At 54.1% G+C, this 19,393-nt stretch overlaps 1 protein-coding gene and 1 long non-coding RNA gene across 4 annotated transcripts in view; both read right to left on the bottom strand.

Annotated features, from left to right (window-relative positions):
* LOC129391844 (uncharacterized) overlaps window positions 1-6,386 on the bottom strand; it is a 9,816-nt gene extending 3,430 nt beyond the window's left edge. Inside the window, exon 1 of the long non-coding RNA XR_008616601.1 lies at window positions 6,361-6,386. This is a non-coding gene — a long non-coding RNA (uncharacterized lncRNA). The remainder of the gene's footprint in view (window positions 1-6,360) is intronic.
* Window positions 6,387-11,541: 5,155 nt separating this feature from the next.
* The window catches only part of TRAPPC3 (trafficking protein particle complex subunit 3), a 14,312-nt gene continuing 6,460 nt past the window's right edge, over window positions 11,542-19,393 (bottom strand). For 2 of the 3 annotated variants that reach the window (XM_007117967.4, XM_007117965.4), the window contains exons 2-5: window positions 18,113-18,210; window positions 17,769-17,868; window positions 16,510-16,692; window positions 15,277-16,041 (exon numbers count right to left, since the gene is read on the bottom strand). In XM_007117967.4, coding sequence (XP_007118029.1) covers window positions 15,922-16,041; window positions 16,510-16,692; window positions 17,769-17,868; window positions 18,113-18,114 — 405 coding nt within the window. In that variant the 5' untranslated portion in view covers window positions 18,115-18,210 and the 3' untranslated portion in view covers window positions 15,277-15,921. Of the gene's footprint in view, window positions 12,240-15,276; window positions 16,042-16,509; window positions 16,693-17,768; window positions 17,869-18,112; window positions 18,211-19,393 lie in introns of those variants that run through there. The other variant, XM_007117966.4, reaches the window with a different exon arrangement.

The raw sequence follows: 19,393 nt of genomic DNA, 5'->3' as shown, positions 1-19,393 counted from the left end.
CCCGCGTACCAAAAAAAAAAAAAAAAAAAAAAAAAAAAAAAAAAAAAAAGACCTCAAGCACAGCTTAAAGCTGGCTCCCCATCCCCTCCACCCATGTTAGCCCTTAATAATAATGGTCTCTAAAAATCCCAAGTACATTTTCTGCACCAGACATAGCACTAGGCATGCTCCAGGCATTATTTTTTATCATGCTCTCCCATAACTCTATAAGGCGGGAATTGCTGTCCCATTTTTCTGAGGAGGAGCATTGAGGCTCAGAGAGGTGACATCCATTCTCCAAGGTGACAGGAAGCACCGGGGCTGGGATCTGAACCTTGGGGCTTGCACAGCCCCTAAATGGCCAAACCCCTGTATACTTGGGCTTCCTGGAGACCACAGCCACGGTACTTCTCCCCACTTCTCCACCCCCGCCTGTGCTGCCACAACCCAGATGCCAGCACGGCTGGCGACAGAGTGAGCAGCTCCTATCACGGGCCTCAGGAGCCCACTCCAGTTGACCAAGGCTCCCGCGGTCCTACAAAATAGAAGGTGGGGTGGGTGGGGGTGCCAGGGCAGTGCCTGAGCCGACTTCAATGGGACTCTGTTCTTAACCTCCGCCCTCAGCTGCCTTCCCTAATCTCCTCCTGAGCCCCTCCCCTGGCGACATCTCCTCCTTGCACAGAGCCTGCCTCCAGCTAAATCTCAGGCCAGATGTGGGGGGACGGTCTATACCCCCCGTCCCCCACCAGCTTCGGCGAGCGCAGGCGCCCAAGGAGACTGGCCAGGACCCCAGGCCTGCTTCCCCATCCCAACTTTCCAACCTGACATGCTGATGGCCATGAGGTGAACAGCTGGCTCCTCCCAGAGAGGGGCTCATGGGAGAAGTCTCCATTTTCTGAGCCCCTGCCATGAGCTGGCCCTCGGCTAAGAGTCTTGCCTAAAAAATCATGATGGATTAAGAAGCACTCTGGAGCCCAGCTGCTCACAGTCTTCTCCCAGCCCTGCCTCTTACTAGCAGTGACCTCAGTGGTCTGTGCCTCAGCTTCTTGGTCAATAACATGGGAGCAATTCCTATTTCGCAGAGCACTGGAGAGGATTAAACGCGTTAATTTCATGTAGCCGACTTCAAGCAGTGCTTGGCATAAAGAACATTCAATATATGTTTCCTATTATCATTATCATCATCATCACCACGATGCCTCCCAAAAGCCCTGTGAGGTTAAATTATAAACCCTGTTTTACAAATGAAGAAACAGAGGCTCAGAAAGAAGTCATTTGCCCAGGTTCACCAGCCAGCCAGTGGTGGACGATGTCAGTTTGGACTGAAGCTGAGTGAGTTCCCAGATAATGAGGACAGCCTTGCAGCTCTCTGGAGCTGAGGCGCACTGTGTGTGTGTGTGTGTGTGTGTGTGTGTGTGTGTGTGTGTGTGTGTGTGTGTGTGTGTGTGTGTGTCTGCGTGTGCGTGTGTGTGTGTGTGTGTGTGTGTCTGCGTGTGTCTGCGTGTGCGTGTGTATCGGGTTGGGAGGGGTCCTCCACTCACCCCTGTCCTGCCTGACCTCCAGGGGCTCCCCTGCCCAAGCCCCTGCTGCCGCTGCAGGAGGGGGCTCTGCATTCCTGGCTAAGCAGCCGGATTTGCTGTGCTCCAGGAACTATGAAAAGAATGTTTGCCACGAGCTGAGCCTTGGTTGCCTGTCAGAGGGAGCATGGCCTGGAGGGCCCACACAGAGCTGTGTGGCGGCCAGGAGCGGCCACAGTGGGAGGGAAGGAGGCTAGACACAAGAGAGCTTCTAGTTAGTGAGTGCAGTGGATGCTGGATGGGGGTGGGGACCAGTCAACCTCCTGGGGTCTTTCAGGAGGGAGAAATGACCCCCACACACAATCTACACTGCTCCTCCCCACAGGCTCCAAGGAGAGCCGCGGAGGCATTACTGGCCCGTATCAAGGATGGGACTATGGAGATCCAGGGAAAGCTCACAGCCAGTGGCAGAATTGGGACCCGTGGCCAGGACCCCTTGCTCCCAGAGGTTGCCAACCCTCACGGGACCCACCAGGACCACAGCGCATTCGGAGATACTAGAAAACACCATGCCAGCCCTCACTGTCCTGGCCACCCTCCGGGCCTGACCTTCTCATGACTGCTACTCCCCATGTTCCCTGTCCCTCAAAAGAGTGCCTTGTGTATGAAAATTCCTGGCACACTGTGGACGGATGCTCAACAATTAAGTTTCCATTCCTTTCCCCGCCAAACCAAGCCCTGTAGAGGCCAGTGACCCGGGAGGTCAGTGGGAAGAACATGAGTTGTACATCCTCACAGACCTGGGAGTGAATCCCAGCTTGGCACTCAGCAAGGGGATGCTTGGCCAGTTTATGGGCCTCTCTGAGCCTCCACTTCTCCCTCTGTTAAATGGGCTACCGACCCTTGCCTTGCAGTAGTGTTACAAGGACTAAATGAGATATGCAAACACAGGCCCTGAAGCACAGTAGGTGCCCAATAAACTCTTTCTGTTACCCTCCTCCAGAGGGACAGAAATAATTGAAATTAGAGAACCTCAGATGACAAGGTTCCCTCCATCCCAGGTTCCTGATGACCCCTGCTAGGGGAGGGAGGCCTCTGAGAGGAAGGGAAGCCTCAGCCCAGGGTCCTGTCCTCAGGGCTCAGTTCTGCCACTGGCTGCCATGTGACCTGAGGCAACTTCCTCTCTGAGTCTCCATAATCCCATCCAGGAGATGAGCCTGCAGTGCTGGCATGGCTCTCTCCAGGAGGCAGTAACCCTCTGCAACCCACTTCTTCTGCCCTCCAAGAGCCAGAAATCTCAGCCTGCATGGAAACAGTCACTTCTCAATTCAGAACTTTCCAAGAATCTGAATGGAAGCAGGGCCAGGCCCTTCCCATTCCCTTCCCAGGATCCAACCAGAGAGGTGTAACAGACTGATCAGAAGTGTGGGTGAAAGTTCTTGGCACTGCACCCTGATCATGTGTGACCTCAGACCACTCCTCACCTCTCTGCAGGCAAAAGGATCCTGGAGACAAGTATTAGCATTCCCATTTTATAGATGAGGACACTGAGGCACAGAGATGGGAAGTCCCTTACCCAGAGTCACGCAGAAAGTAACCCCAGTCTGTCTGACTCCCAAGGTCAGGATCTGCTGTCTACACCCCGCCACCATAGAACAGAGCAGGCCTGGAATTCCCTTTCTGGGACCGTGACTTCCCTAACTGATGTCTGGGCACACGTGTGCACACATATGGCCTCACACATCCTCTTTGGCTTCTAAACATACATAGCCAGGTCTCCCAGACACTAAACTAGCCCCAAGACCCATGGCCACACTCGACGCTCAGCCCCCTGCACCTAAGCATACCAGACCCTGGTGTTCAAACCCACATCTCCCCTTGACCTGACTTCTCTGGGGTCAGACCACGGCCACCCAGTACAAGGCTCCTGGCCCGCCCTCTCCTATCCCCACAGCCAAGCATCACTGAGGCCTGTCCAATCTCTCTCCTTACTCCTCTCCATCTATACCTGCCTCCCATCCCCATGGCAACCACCCATCTCAGCCCCCATCACCTTCCTCCTCAAACTCTGCCCAGCCTCCTAAGTGGTCTCCTTGCCTGTAAGATCCCTCTTCATCCTTTCCCCCAAGAGCAACCAGAGTGATTCCCAGTTTGCACCACTCTGCAGCTCACACCCTTTCTCTGACAAGGCCCTAGGAAATCTGACCTCAAAATAGTTGTCAGTCCCTCCCCCTCAGTCTGTCACCGTGTAGTCACAGTCCCCTGAGAGAACTCTGCAGCTTCCCACCTCCACACCTTCACACATGCTGTGTCTTCTGACTGGAATGCCCTCATTTACCTTTACCACGCCCTGCACCTGTCAAAGTTCAAAGTTCTTGAAAACCGCAGCCAGAGTCACCTCTTTGCTGCTTCCCCTGATGGCTCCTCCCACACACACTTTGGCTTGTAAGGTTCCTCCCCTTCATGTAGCTCCGCGGGCACCCTGGGAGACAGCTGCACCCAATATGAGAGGCCACTGTGCCTCTGGTTCTTCCACCCCGGCTCTGTAAGTGCCTCAGGCCACCGATGGGACTGGCTCATCTGAGGCCCCACTTTCCTACAAGGGGAGCCCCATGCTTGCCACTGGGGGGCCTGGAGTGGGCTGGGGGACTAGCAGGGCAACCAGCCTTTGGTCTGACTCAGACCCGGAGCGGGGGGGAGTTGGGGTGCTCAGGCTGACAGCCCTGTTTGATATCTTCACCTCCCTTTTTCTTTCCCCTTCCTCAGCCAAAGAGCGGAAACTCATTTTCACTGTGGTGGACAGAGTGAAACTGGAGAGAGAGACCCTGGTGAGTGTAAGTGTGTGTGTGTTGTCCTGTCTGAGTACAACTGGCTGGGCCACGTAGGGCCTGCCATGTGTCTGTAGGAGTTTGTGTGTGTGTGTGTGTGTGCACATGTGCATGCTCTGTCTGTTGTTTCAGCATCTGTGGTGGTATGTGTTTCAACAGTGCATGTTCTGGTGTATGACTGTGTATGACTGACAATGGGAGGGAGTGTAGCTATGCAGCTGTGCGTGACTCTATCTGTGGTGTGTCCTTATTATCGTTTTGGGGTGATTGTGTGTCCAAGGGTCTATCGGTGTTCACCAGCCCAGCAAGAGGCCAGTGGGGACATCTATGCCCTGACTGAGACCACCAACTCCCAGTGCAAGGTTGCTGCCCCTCACACCTCCTCTTCTGGGCTCTAGAATGGGCTCCCTGAGGGCCCCCCATCTACTCAGGCCAGTAAGGGTCAGTCCCCAGAGAGGAACCCCAGACTGCCTGACCCTCCAGCCATCCCAGCTCCACAGCCCCCAGATCTTCCAAACACCCAAGGCAGCTCCCTAGGAGGTTGCCTTCACTAGGGGCACTCCAAGGAGGGGATGGACCCTGCCACCAGACAAGGGCACAGGCCTTAGCAAGAGACGCCGAAGGTAGACAGGATGAAGGACTTCTGGGTTGCCAGGGTCCCAAGGGAGGTCAGTGGTATTTCTGCGTCAAAAGCCTAGCACGTTCTCACACACACTGAGAACCTCACACAATCACACACTGACTGACGCACACGTTAATAACATACTGGCAGACACTCACTGTCCCCCTCACACCCCACAAATGCACACATTGACAGGCTCACACATGCATACACACAACAAGCAAACTCAGAGGGTCTGCCCTTCCCCGGCTCGCAACTCATGGGCTCCTCTGGATGAACAGTGTCTCTCCGCCCGGAGACTAACGGGGCCACTATGTCTCCAGCCCCAGGACAGACACCTGGGGAGGCTGTTCTGGGGCCCTCAGACCCCTGCCCCTCTGATCCGGGCAACAGTCCCCTCACCCCCGCAGGTCTCAGGCCTGAGCTACAGCAAGATGCTGAGCCTCTGGCAGGGACATTCCTCCGAACCCCTGTCTCCAGTTTGGGGGGTGTTGCCAGGACACCTAGAATAGGAGGAACTTGGGGGCAGAAGCAGAAAAAACGGGAAACCGGGAGGTCACCAGCAAACTAGAATCGTGAGAGAGATGGGGAGGAGAGCTGAGGGGTTTCCCCTGCCTGGGGCTACAGGGGGGCGTCTAAGGCCTCTGCTCCCTCCCCCCTGCTCCACCATCCTGCGATGGAAGCTTTGTCATCCCCATTTTACAGGTGGGAAGGGAGACTCCCGGAGGTGAAGTGACTGCTCCGAGACACATGGTCAGGGATGCCACCCAGGACTGTCTGAAGCTGGAGCCCCCGCTTCTGGGAAGGAGGGGAGGAAGGGGCTTTATCTGGGATTCTGCCCCGGGAAGCAGGAAACGGGATGGGCGCCCGCATACCAGAGCCGACCCCCGACACAGTACCCCATCCCGTCCTCACCTCGGAGTCCGAGGCGCAGGCCCAGCTGTCCCAGCTGTCCCGGACAGTTTTGGGGGAAGCCCAGGCCGGGTCCTGCCCTCGGAGCCCCCAAGCCCGGCAGCCGTGCCGCCTCCCCCCCCACCCCCAAGCTTTGTCATCCCCATTTTACAGGTGGGAAGGGAGACTCCCGGAGGTGAAGTGACTGCTCCGAGACACATGGTCAGGGATGCCACCCAGGACTGTCTGAAGCTGGAGCCCCCGCTTCTGGGAAGGAGGGGAGGAAGGGGCTTTATCTGGGATTCTGCCCCGGGAAGCAGGAAACGGGATGGGCGCCCGCATACCAGAGCCGACCCCCGACACAGTACCCCATCCCGTCCTCACCTCGGAGTCCGAGGCGCAGGCCCAGCTGTCCCAGCTGTCCCGGACAGTTTTGGGGGAAGCCCAGGCCGGGTCCTGCCCTCGGAGCCCCCAAGCCCGGCAGCCGTGCCGCCTCCCCCCCCACCCCCACCCCCCCGGTTACCTGCAGGGGCGGCCGCCTGGCGCCGCTCCCGGCCCTCGAGGGCGGCCCGGGGCGCGCGGGCTCCGGGCAGGGGCGTCGTCGGGGTCCGCGCCGGCAGGGCTCCGCGTCGCTCTGCCGGCCGCCCCTCGCGGTTGCCGGAGTGGGCGGGCGGCGCGGGGGGGCCAGGGAGGCGGGAGGGGCGCGGCGGGGCGGGGCCTCCACCCTCTTCTTTCCACAGGCACCGCCAAGGTCCGCGCCCAGCCCGGCCTCGACAGCCGCCCCCCTCCCGGGACCCACTCAGACACCCCCCACCCCACTCACATCCCGGGCAGCTCGGTCCCCACTCACCCTCACGCGCCCTGTGCCTGTGTCTGGAGCCCCCGCTCTCGGGGACGACCCGTCTATGCGGACACAGACCCAGACCCTGTCGCCCAGAAGGGGGGCATGGTGTGCTCAGGGCGGGGATGGGGCAGCACAGGCGTGATGGCCCATAATTGAGCAGTCCTCGAAGGCTTCCTGCCAGTGGTGACCTAGCTGAGAGGGACTGGGGCGGGGGTGGGGTGGGGTAGGGGGGAGACTTAGGGGGAAGCGGGAGGAGGGACGGTGGTGACCCGCACATTCTGGGTTTAGGGAGGTGAGTCTGTGTGCTCACAGGGGCCGGCAGCAGGATCTTGTAGGCCATGCAGAAGCTGGTTAGACTTCACTTCAGGGAAATGGGGAGCCACTGAAGACTGGAGCGGCGCAGTGACGTGGTCAGAGTTGGGCTTCAGAAAGAGCCCTCTCTACTTCACTTTGCTGTACAGTAGAAAGTAACACAACATTGTAAAACAACTATACGCCAATTTAAAAAAAAAAAAGAGCCCCCTGACTTCTACGTGGAGGAAGACAGAGGCAGGGACACTGGTGAGGAGGCTGCTGGAATAATCCTGGCTGGTCCAGTGAGGCGGACAATGGGCGCTGGAAGGAAGGGTCAAATGTGAGAGGAATAAAGAAGGTGGGATAGGCAGGATTTGGCTGTGGGGGTGAAGGACCTAGAAAGAGGGAAGTATCGAGGACAGGGCCCAAGTTTCTGATTGGGCAGTGGGGAGGTGGTGGTCCAGAAGGAGGATGGTCAGATGCACTGAGGTGCACACTGCTGTGGGCTTCCACGTATCCAGCAGGCAAGTGAGAGTTCTGAGCTAGAGATTAGGGGCCCATGGTGTACAGATGGTGACTGATGCCATGGGAGTGATGCTCAGGGAAGGAGTGCCCAGGCCACGACAGAGGACCATTAACGTTCAAAGGACCTGTAGAGGAAGAGAGGTCAGCAAAGGAGACCTAGAAGGTGGGGCTGGGAGGTGGGGGGAAACCAAGAGAGCAGTAACTCAGAAAACAAAGACAGGGTGTTTCTAGAAGGCCAGGGAGGCCCCCAGGATCAAGATGTCACAGTCTGGGACTGGCAATTAGGGGCTGGTGGTTGGGGTGGAGGGCAGGGGCAGGGGCAGGGGTCAGGCTGCAGAGGCCAAAGGAGCAGCCACAGGGTAGGAAGTGGAGGCAGCAAGTGCAGTAGGGGAGTTTGGAAGGGGGTTTGGGGTGAGGGTGTGAGTGTGTGTGTGTGTGTGTGTGTGTGTGTGTGTGTGTGTGTGTGTGTGTGTGTGTGTGTGTCTGGTCTAAGTGGGAAAGACGCTCCACAGGTCCAGAAAAGAAGCAGGGAGGGCCCACGGCTATCTGTCTTTGGGTCTGGGCCCACCTCCATGGCCCCCTCACCCTCCTACCGCCTGCCCTCCGAAGGCCTCCCACTTTGCTGTCCCCCTGCCAAGGTACACACCAGCCCTGCCACTCCTCGATGGGGCCTCCCATCCTCACCCACCTCCAGAGTCTGGGCCCACTCCCATCCTAGCCCTCAGATTGGGGGGATTGCAAAGGGTCTTTGGGTCTGGCCTCCTGGCCTGAGCCGCTCAGAGGGACAGCAGGGGAGCCAGGCTGGGGCACTGTCCGAGGAAGGGTAGGGGGCCTGGTTGGCAGGGTCCCTAAGAGGACACTGGCTGGGGTGGAGAGCTGTGGCCCTCCCCCAGAGCTGGTGTGAAAACCAGGCCCTTGATGGGGATCAGATGGGGGTGAGCGTTCAGGGAGAGGGTGGGAGCTAAGCAGCAGGGACTCTGGAGTTAGGCTGCCTGGGTTCAAGTCCAAGAGCCACCACTCACCAGCTGCATGTCTTGAGCAAGTTACCTAACCTCTGGAGCCTCAGTTTCCTCATCTAAAAAGCTCTCATAGGCTTGTTGTGAAGATTAAATCCATTAATCCACGTCGAGCTCTTAGCTCTGAGTGTGAGCTGTTCTTGGCGGGGGGACCTCAGTGAAGGGGGCGCTGGTGAAGCAAGCAGGCAAGCGAGGGGGTGCACTGTGCCCGGGAAGGGGCTCCCATGGGCTCCGCGCACACAGTTGCTGCAACACATACTCAGTCCCCGACGTGATCCCACCCCTGATTCTCCTGACTCACCCTTTAAACTTTCCTGAGGCCCCCTGCCTGGCTCTATGTGGCACACATGTCCCCAGCCCCTCTCTTCTCCCCCTGCTGAATGCCCTGCAGGGAGGGAGGGCTCCAGCTCCTTCTCCTTTCAACCGGCCCTAGGAGGCCAAGTCTGGCCCTGTCCTGTTGTCCTGTGGCTCCTGGTGTTCACTGGACCCCCAAGGTGAGCCTCAGCTACCCATCCCCCAACAGAGGCTGAAACAGTCTTGCCATGACCCTGCCACAGCTGCCTCCTGTTCTACCAGCTCTTTACACAGCAAACCTCAAGACAGGAAATGAGTGTCTGGGTGCCAGAGGTTGCAGACTTTCCAGCCAAGGCTCACCTTTAGGCTAGGCCAGGCCAGACTCCCAGCCCGGTTCCCCATCCCACCTGTCAGGGCTTCCATCATTGGTCGGTCTCTGGTAGTGCCTAGATATCAGTGGGTTGGCTCTGCCTGTGGTCCCCTGCTGTGTGGCCTTGAACAAGTTGCTGCCCCTCTCTGGGCTTTATTTTCCTCAGCCACAAGAATCAGAAGCTGGCCAGAGAGGATTCAAGGACTGTTCTAGGCCTGAGCAGGGGTATGAAATGGGGTGGCTGGTTAAACTGAACCAGACGAGGCATGTAACCTGCTTAGCACAGCCCCTGGCAGAGCCGAGGCTGGCACCCGCCTGGTGGTTCAGAGCACAGGCTGAGAAGTCAAGTAGACCTGGATTTGGATCGCAGTTCTGCCTCTCTGTGACTGTGGGCAAGTGACCTCATTTCTCCAGACCTCAAATTCCTCCTCTTTAAAAGGGGGATAGGGCTTCCCTGGTGGCGCAGTGGTTGAGAGTCCGCCTGCTGATGCAGGGGACGCGGGTTCGTGCCCCGGTCTGGGAAGATCCCACATGCCACGGAGCGGCTGGGCCCGTGAGCCATGGCCGCTGGGCCTGCGCATCCGGAGCCTGTGCTCCGCGGCGGGAGAGGCCACAACAGTGAGAGGCCCGTGTACCACAAAAAAAAAAAAGGGGGGTGGATAATGATAGTCCCTAATGGCAACAGCTAACCCTTGCAGGGCTCTTACTCCATGCCAGGCACTATTGTGAGCACTTCTCATGGATTAGTTCATTTAATCCTCACACCAACCCTTTGAGATTGGTATGAGAATTGTTCCCACTTTGTAGATGAGAAAACTGAGGCACAGATGGGTTAACTGACTCACCCATGGTCACATAGCTAGGAAGTGGATGAGCTGGGAATCGACTCCAAGCAGGCTGGCTCCCCAGTCTTCCCCTTTCCCACCATGCTATAGAGCCTCCTAGAAACAGTGAATATAAAGGTTTAATACAAGCCTGGCACGTAGTAATGACCCAGTAAATGTTAGCAATTGTTATTGCTGTTACCATGATTCTCCCATTCCTTCTAAATTTCTCTCTTGATCTGTCAATGGGAAAACTCTGGGCTCCAACCACCCTAGGTTCTGGAGCCTGGGGAGGGCCTGGCTGGAACCTTCCTCTTGCCACCCCTTCCATCTGTCTGGCAAGCTGATGGGAGAGAGGGATGTTTGCACAGATGTGTGCCTGGGGTGTGCAAATAGTCTGGGGAGGGGGCGTGGTGTTGGTAAACTGCTGCTCCACCAGGGCCTTGGTGATTCTGCACACCCCAATGCCCACCCCTGACTTTCCATGTCTGCTTGGGGACTACAGACTCTTGGTTCTACAATTCCTGGAAAGTCCTTCCCTTTGTCTAGCCCTCCTTCTTTCTTTTCAGTTGCCACAGGCCTCTCTTACAGAACTAGGGAAATGAAGACTCCTCCCGCAGGCCCCACCGTTCTCCTCACTTCTACCCCAGGGGATCTCTCAGCCCCATCCTCAAAAATCCCAGTAATGCTGTGGAAATTAAAGTTACCTTAAATATTCTAATCTTATAACAATTTTGCTTCAATCAATGTCTAAATGTGACCACATGTGCCCAGACCACCCAGTGGCCTGCTTGGTGGTTTGGGGGGGTGGTGAGCTCCTAGAGGGATGGAGGGCAGAGGACTGCTTTCAGGCCTGGCCTGGCTCAGGAGGGGCTCCTTGGGGGAAAGGTCTGCAGCTCACTGAGTCCCTCCCTGGCCTGCTCACACTGAGCAATCCTTCCCCTTCCTCACCTTCCCTCAGATAGCCTGGGAAACACGGCAGGCCTGGGTGGAGCCTCCTTATACTGCCTCCTGAACAGCTGGGCTGGGGGAAGGCTGGGGGCTGGTGATGCTCAAAGGCAAGGGGAGGCCGGGGCTGGCTTCATGGGCCTGTAGCTCAGAAGGGCTTAGTTTTATGCTCTCGTGGGTCATCTTGAAATTCATAATAATTTTTGAATCAGGGGCTCTGCATTTTCATTTTGCACTGAGCCCGATAAAATACGTAGCTGGGGAAATTCTCTGTCTGGTGGCGCAGTGGATAAGACTCCACGCTCCCAATGCAGGGGGCCTAGGTTCGATCCCTGGTCAGGGAACTAGATCCCACGTGCATGCCGCCACTAAGAGTTCGTATGCCACAACTAAGGAGCCCTGGAGCCGCAACTAAGGAGCCCTGGAGCCAAAACTAAGGAGCCTGCCTTTCGCAACTAAGATCTGGTGCAACCAAATAAATAAATAAATACATATTAAAAAAAAATATGTAGCTGGTTCCAGTGGAAGCCCACACTGCTCACTCAACCCTCTCCCTATGGGCCCTCCTCACTCCATTCTTATACTCAGCCAACAGTGAATAAAAATTTATTGAGCACCTGCTTTATGCTGAAAGTAGTGCTAGATGCTTGGGGATATGGCAATGAGCAATAGAGGCACGACCCCTGATTTCGCAAAATCTCCATCTGCACACACTCAGACACTGACATATCCAAGCACAACAATTTTGCAAGACAATTCCCCTAATATGTTCATCGTAACTGCCAGTTAGGGAACACTCAGCCTATGACAGGAAATATACATATTTCATTTTGTTTTATCCTCAAAACAGTCAGCAAAGTAGGCATTATGATCCCCATTTTCCAGATGAAAAAAACTGAGGCTCAGAGTTCAAATTCTTTGTCCAGAGTCACGTAACTAATAAGTTATGTGCAGAGCTGGGACTTGCCCTTGACTCTTATTTTCAACCTCTCCTCTCCTCCCCACCACCACACATGGCTTCAGCTGCTTCCCCATAGACAGAAGCTCCCAGCATCTCCATGTCCCCAGCCCCCAGCTCAGGGCTACATTTCCATTAACTGAAAGAACTCACATACAGACACACTCCCCAAGGAATACAAGGCAACAGTCACCCACTGAAGTACACACACATACATATGCAACACAGAATGTACTGGATAAGAGCTTGGTGTCCAATACTGGACTATTTTGGTTCAAGTCGTAAGTCTATTGATACTATGCGTTAGCTGTGTATCTCAGTTTTCTTATCTGCAAAATAGGAATAGTGATAGGGTTGTTGTGAGTGCTAAACGAGAAATCCAGGTGAAGTGCTTAGACTCGCACTGGCACATAGTCACTCTGCACTAAATATTAGCTGTTGCTATGAATAACATTGTCCGCACTCACTCACACATGCTGTCATGCTCATCACACCATCTTCCCAGCCCTCCTCTAGCCTGGCTCAGTCCTAGATGCCCTTATGGCTGACAGTCCAGGCCTCCAGAGCCCGGAGGGTGGGGGGGTGAGGGTGCTGCCCCTCACCAGCTCTGGGTCCACCAGAGAATGCTTCCTGGAGGAGGCCTCTAGACAAGCAGGTTAGGTGAGCCAGACTGAGTTAGGAGGGTGCTGCCCTGTGCCTCGGCTCGGCTCCCTCCATTATTCCGTACTACACCCAAGCCCTCAATTCGACTGCAGCGCCCTCCCCCCACCCCCTTCCCCACAGTAGAAAACTTTCCTCTCCTGCCGCCAGAAGCGTAAATTGCCCCCAGGAATGCGCTGCATCCCACAGCTCCCCTGGCAGTGGCCAGCGGCCGTCCTGGGGTCAGGCCTGGCCCTACATCAAAGGCTGGGGATTGGTTAACAGCGAGGCTCCTCGCCTGCCGCCACCCTCCCCTCCCCTCCCACCGGCCCTCTGGCTTCCAGGGAACAGCACATGGTAGCACTTAAGCTCCGGGAGGGAGAACGGGAGGATGCTTTTCCTGCACCCACCACCCCCAGCCATTCACAATGAACTGCTTGTTAGGAGACTGTTTTAACTTTACTTAGTGCAATTTCTGCTCCCGGGCCTCGCTTGCCACCTCCTTCTCAGACCTGGATGCCCAGTACAAACGTAGGGGCAGCCAATCCACCAGAGAAAGGTGTAACCTGAATATGGAAATGTCACTGGTGCGAGTCCGGGGCAGGAACAGGACTCTCTTACATCAGGTTGGTGCTCTGGTCTCGACTCAGGAAGTAAGGGGGGGTTGGTTAGGCAAGGGCTCAGAGCTAGCTCGTCCAACTCAGGAGGCCAGCATGAGAGTTTGGGGTGTGAATGGAAGCCAGTGACTTCTTAGCCAACGTGTTCTTTCCCGCGCCCTGGGTTCAGTAGGCAGGGCCTTAGCCAGGCAGCCATGTGAGCTTTGTTCTCAGGTCCCATGGTTGTGACTAAAGAAAAGGGGCACTTTCAGGCTCTGACCAGCATCTGAGATTTACTCCATCAGGTGCATCTTCTGGCAAATTCTGAAAACCAGGGATCCAATAGTAACTCTCTGGGACAGTACAGTGGTGGTCTGGAGACGCCTGGTGGCCAAAGGCTGCAGAGCAAGGCCTTTCCTTAGAGCTCTGCCCAGGCAGCACCAAGTCCAAAGGCCACCAGCATGGACTACTCCAGCCACCTAGGCTCTTTGGGAACCCCCACCCCCACCCCGCCACCCCGGTTAGTCAGGCATAACCCTGACTGGCTGGCTCCCCCTCTGGCTGGCTCCCATACAGCCAGGCAAACCTGCCCCATCCTGCTGGCTGTGCCAGTACATCATGAATGGGGAACGGCCTAGCCTGGGGGTTGCGGGGGTGTGGTGTCCCAGCCTCAGTCATAGTAAAGCAAAGGGATATGTAATCTACAGCTAATTAACTTCAGGGGTGGGGGACCAGCTGTTGGGTAGCTGGGCCTTGTATGTTTGGCTCATCTGGGGAGAGGATGAGGTGATGTTCCCAATAGCTCACAGCCCTCAGCCCTTTCCCTTCCCTTAGCCCCTGGGTGCACATCACACAATTGTGGGGTTGTAACCGCGAGAACTCACCAAGGGGGCTTTGTTTCCACAGCTTGCCGACCCTGTAACGTTGCCCAAGTTAAATTCTGAGAAAGGAAGTATCCAAAACCTCACGCCATACCAACAGCTGCTGGGAAGTTGGTTGTGGTCTGGGAGGAGAAGAAGGGCAAGGGCCCCCCTGGAGAAGGAAAGGGTGGTGCAGCTCACTTTTCTTGGCAGGGTCCAGACACCACTCAACGTTTTCCACATCTGGGGCCCAGTCTTTGTTCCCTTAATCTCTCCTTCATTCACTCAAACTCTGGTGTGACTGGACCCAGCATTGATGGGCGCTGAGGATACAGTAGACCAAAATGGGGTGCCTGCCCTGGGGCCCCCAATTGTACTTGGAGGGGGAGGTAAAGAGGCTCAGAGAAGGATGGGACCCCTATACTGGGGGACACAAAAGTGATCTTTCCTCTCCTCAGAGGCTTAACCCAGCTGGAGGAGGCAGGCCGTGTGCTCTGGTGCCCCAGGACCCTTGTCCTAACCTTTATGACCAAGACACACTTCAAGCACAATGCTCCCCTCATCTCAGCCTGCCTACTAACCTCGGGGAAGGCCTGGGGCTCTGTTTCACCCCAACAGTCTGAGACCTCAAGGCCCTAGGCCATCCCCAAGAACAGTGCTACCAAATATGGCCTGACGACCTCTGATCGCTCCCTTTAAAAGCTATCCTAAGCTCTGTGACACTGAGAGGGAGCCGCAGGCCTGCTCCCCCACCCTCCCACAGTGCGAACCAGGCATCACGGTTAAGAACACGGGCTTTGGAGTTTGGCTGGGGCTTTGAACCCTAGCTTTTCCACTTACTAGCTGTATGACCTTGGGCAACTTGGGCCCTCCTCCTAAAAATGGAATTATTGTGAATTAGATGATACATACAAAGTGCTCGGTACAGTAATGACACATGGTAAGCACTGAATAAATGGCACCCTAATACCAAGGTTTACATGGTCTTTCTAGCCAAATCCTCCAACTTGGTGGCCAAGGGCCCAGGACAGTCCATTTTAGTCACGTCTGGGATAATGGTCTGCTTCTAGATTTTGCTACAGACATTAGACTCAAAAATGACTCTGAAGGGGCCTCATTTGCTACCGGGTTTCCCAGACTCTCTGGTCTGTGGGAAGAAGCCATTCCTAGACCAGACGAAATCAAGGTAGGGCACAGGAACTTTTAGCAGGTCTCCTCACCCCACTGTAACAAAATTCCCAGGGCTGAGCAGAGAGAAAACATGACATGACTGGGATTTCACTCAAGAACGTGTCTTTATTGAAGAACTTGTAAGAAAAAAAGATGGACCCTCTGTAAAAAGAGGAGATGTTGCCTCCAAACAGCAGGGAGGAAAGAGAGACCTGGGTGGCTTCCCAGAAGTCAATGTTTCTGGCATGACTGGTTCCCCTTTCCTGGCAAGCACTACAGTGTGTCACACTACAGCTAGCAAATCCAACCCACCCCTCCCAGCTTCTCCTCCCCTGTCCTGGTGAATCCTGGATTTCCTACGGCCATTCACCAATGACTTTCTGAAGACCCAGGGACAAATGTGCTAGGCTTGCCTCTTAATGGGGTCAAGGTGGGTTTTACTTTGGAAAATTCAAACAGGAATGTAAAATGGTTTGAGCTCTTTCTAGTCCAACCAAGGATGACTACATCCAGCCCCTCTGAAGGGAGAGGGAGCAAAGAATTTCCCTCCTGAATGTGCACACTTGTAAGGTAACTGGACTATACCACAGTCCGCTCTTTATTAACATGGAGAAGGGAAACAGGTTAGAAGAATATGTAACATCCTTGTTAAACAGTCACTGCATTCTAGAGGGCAGAGGGAGCACTGCGGCTTTCTGACTCCAACACGTGCTCCTGCTACAGCTACCCTGACGTCCTGGGGGTGGTCATTCCTCTCCAGCTGGGAGGTTGTCCTCAATCCGCCTGATGAACCTCATCCGGATTTCTGTCACACCGTCTCCTTTCAGGGTGTCCTGGACAAATTTGGCCTCCACAGCCATCTGGACCTGGGGGACAGTGCGAAAATGAAGGGGCGGCTGCCTAGCCACAGCCTCTGGGAAACCACCAGGGATGGAGCTATAATTGACTCATCCACAGTAGCCTAAACAAAGGGGGCTGGTTTCCACATGGACAAGATTGCCAGTTCCCGTGCAGAAGGAAGCGGCCCCCACCCAATAAGGGAGACTTAGCAAAGAACACTCACAAATCAAACTGTCACCAAATAAGCCCATCTGGGAACAGATGTTCCTGGGCTCTGAGGGCTGAGCGCACCACCTCCCAGCCTAGCAGGGAGCATCAACACCATGTGGAGATTTCCAGCTCGGATCCTACACTTGACAGCATCACCACCTCGGGCAGCGAAGCACCGGGGTGAGCTAAAAGCCCTTCTTTTCACTTGCCCACTCATTCGTTCAAACATTTATTAAGACCCTACTACCTTTCAGGTGTCTCAGAAGGTAAAGAGCTGCACTCACCATCTCCAAGGCTCCTCGCAACACCCCACACAAGAGATTGGAATAAATAAGGGATGAGTGGTTATCAGGAAGTTCCACGAAGTCCACCAAGGGATTATTTTCCAAAATGAGGGAGAATTCGTCACCAGCTGGGCTCCAATTGGTGATGCTTGGAGTGATGCCCAAGTACATCTTGAATGCCACCTGTCGAAAAACACACAATGGCACTATGAGGAAGAGCAGTAGGGGCTGTACGACAGGGAAGGTGATGTGATGGGACCAGCAAGGGGAACTAAATGGTTCAGGAAAAAAACTGTGGCCTCTGCAAGACACTGAAGCTTCAGGTATTCAAGGCAAAAAAGGAAAAGCAACTGTGCACAATTCCACACCCTTCTCCTTCAAGGCATCATACAATTAGGTGACAACTTGCTGATTACCTGCGCTTCTTAGTGGAAAGGAGCACTGATCTGACAGGGGTGGCTGCCCTGAACCAGCATCTAACCACAGAGAGGTCCCAACACACTTTCCTGTCCTCTCTCTCTGCTGTCTGAACCCTTCTTCTAACACCACAAAGCTATAGCTGTTATATCATTTGTTATTAACCCTATAATATGTAACACTAATATTATTAATAGCAAACATTTTCTATATACATGCTACAATAAGGGCATTCATTTTACCTGAATGCTCATGTTCATTTTTTCATTTACTCCTTACAGAAATCCTATGAGGTAGCTCTTATTTTCATTTTAAAGATGAGGTAATGGTAATTAAAGAAGTTAAAAATAACTTACCTAAGAACTACTAAGTACTGGAGCCAGAATTTGAAGCCAGGTTTGTCTGTATTCTTTATTTTTTTTTCCTAAGATTTTTTTTTTTTTTTGGATGTGGACCATACTTCCCCGGCAGTCCAGTGGTTAAGACTTCGCCTTCCAACGAAGGGGGCGCGGGTTCGATCCCTGGTCAGGGAGCTAAGTTCCCATATGCCTCACGGCCAGGTTTGTCTATATTCTTAACCCCCATGCTACTCTGCTACATCTGCACAGTCGAAGAGATCTGGCTTTGATTTCAGTGGGTCTTTAATGCACAGGGATGATCCCAACCATTCTTCCCTTTTTCATAATCTGTGCTATTCCTAAACCACCAGGAAGCCTTCTTTGGTCCAAACAGCTGCCTAGCTATTCTTCTGGAATAATAAGGGCCTTTCTAAGGGAGCGAGTGGTAAGCAGTGCCTTCCAATGACAATCCTTCAGTATGGCCAGGTGGCCCAGGATAATGACCTTGGCAATGACATCTGCAGTTTCCCGAAAGTCATGGCACCTCCCGACATTTGACCGTGCCAAGAAATCTTCAATCAGTCGGACTCCAATGTTATAGCCCCTGGGAAAGAAATGAGAGAACAGACTATATTACGTGGTCTGAATGTCTTATGTCTGAACATAAGGCTGTTGGTGGTTAAGGGAAAACTAGGACAATCCCAAAACATCCCAATAAATAAGCAGTGGAAACTGTACCCAAAGTGTTGGTAACGAGAGTGAACCCTGTTCTGGGCTCTAAGGGACCACGTAGATTCAGTGTGCTCAGGAGTCCCATTACTGTCTCTCCCACAGAGGAGCTCACTCACATTTTGTCCAGCTGTTTATTCACATCTTCATCATTTTCATAGTCCTTGCACAGCTGGGTGACTAGAGCCCCATAGGTCAGGGTGAAGAGCTCAGAGCTCTAAAAGAGATTCAAAAGGCAGTCAGGACCAAGCCACACAGAAGAGAAAGTTTGGTGAGAGTCTGGATCAGCCTCAATGCAACTGTCAGAATTCAAAGGAAGGTTACTTGTGTCTGGTGGGAAAGACCATCACCCCCTGTGGAGTAGCCAAAGAAATTAGCTCCCTAGGGTCAATGTGTCAGGGCTGAAACTAGACCCACTACAAAATGGGCTGTGAAAGGTACCTCATGCACTGAGCAGTCACCCTTCCAACACACCAAGGTGGACTTCTGCTGACCCAGGATCCCACCACAGCTGCCAAGCCTAACTGCACTCCCAAGGCCCCATCCAGGAGCAGCAGAGGTCCAGGGGGAAGGAAGGAAGTACCAGATGAAGTCCACTGCACTAATAATAACCCTCTAAGTCACTAACATGGGAAAAAATAATGTTTCTCTTGACACATAGCTAAAGTGTTTGAGGGAAAGGGATGAGTCTGAAAGGAACACAATCTTTTGTGTACCTGGAACACAATACTGACCTGGACTGGTTTCTATTACAACCACAGTTAAAAGCACAGAAACTCTCAGATAAAGAATCCTGTCACCTACTTACCAAAAAACAGAGAGATGTAGAAGGTGAAAGGAACAGCAAATACCAAGACTACAGAATAAAAGCAGCAGGTTGGGGGAAAGGTATTATCGGAGTTAAACAAAGTGAGAAACGTGTTAGCAGCACATTTGGATCAACGTACTCATACAGAAACACGGCTGAAAAATCAAGATTGCTACCCAACCAGTCCTTTCTGAATGGAGGCTTGTCAGACTTGGAGCAGAGCACCTCTCTGTCTGCAAGTCTTCTGGGAAGGAAATACAACTAACATTAAGGCCCAGGCTCCCACGGCCCAATGCTCCTCACCTCATCCCCATGGCCTGGTGATGAGGTCACTGCAAGAATAATAACGTGAGGGACTTCCCTGGCGGCACAGTGGTTAAGAATCCGCCTGCCAATGCAGGGGTCACAGGTTCGAGCTGGGTCTGGGGAAGATCCCACATGCCACAGAGCAACTAAGCCCGTGCACCGTAACTACTGAGCCTGTGCTCTAGAGCCCGCAAGCCACAACTACTGAACCCACATGCCACAACTACTGAAGCCTGTGCACCTAGAGCCTGTGCTCCACAATAAGAGAAGCCACCGCAATGAGAAG

Source organism: Physeter macrocephalus, unplaced genomic scaffold (assembly GCF_002837175.3).
Source record: "Physeter macrocephalus isolate SW-GA unplaced genomic scaffold, ASM283717v5 random_202, whole genome shotgun sequence".
NCBI classification, from domain to species: domain Eukaryota; kingdom Metazoa; phylum Chordata; class Mammalia; order Artiodactyla; family Physeteridae; genus Physeter; species Physeter macrocephalus.
This window is presented reverse-complemented; position numbering and strand designations above follow the sequence as displayed.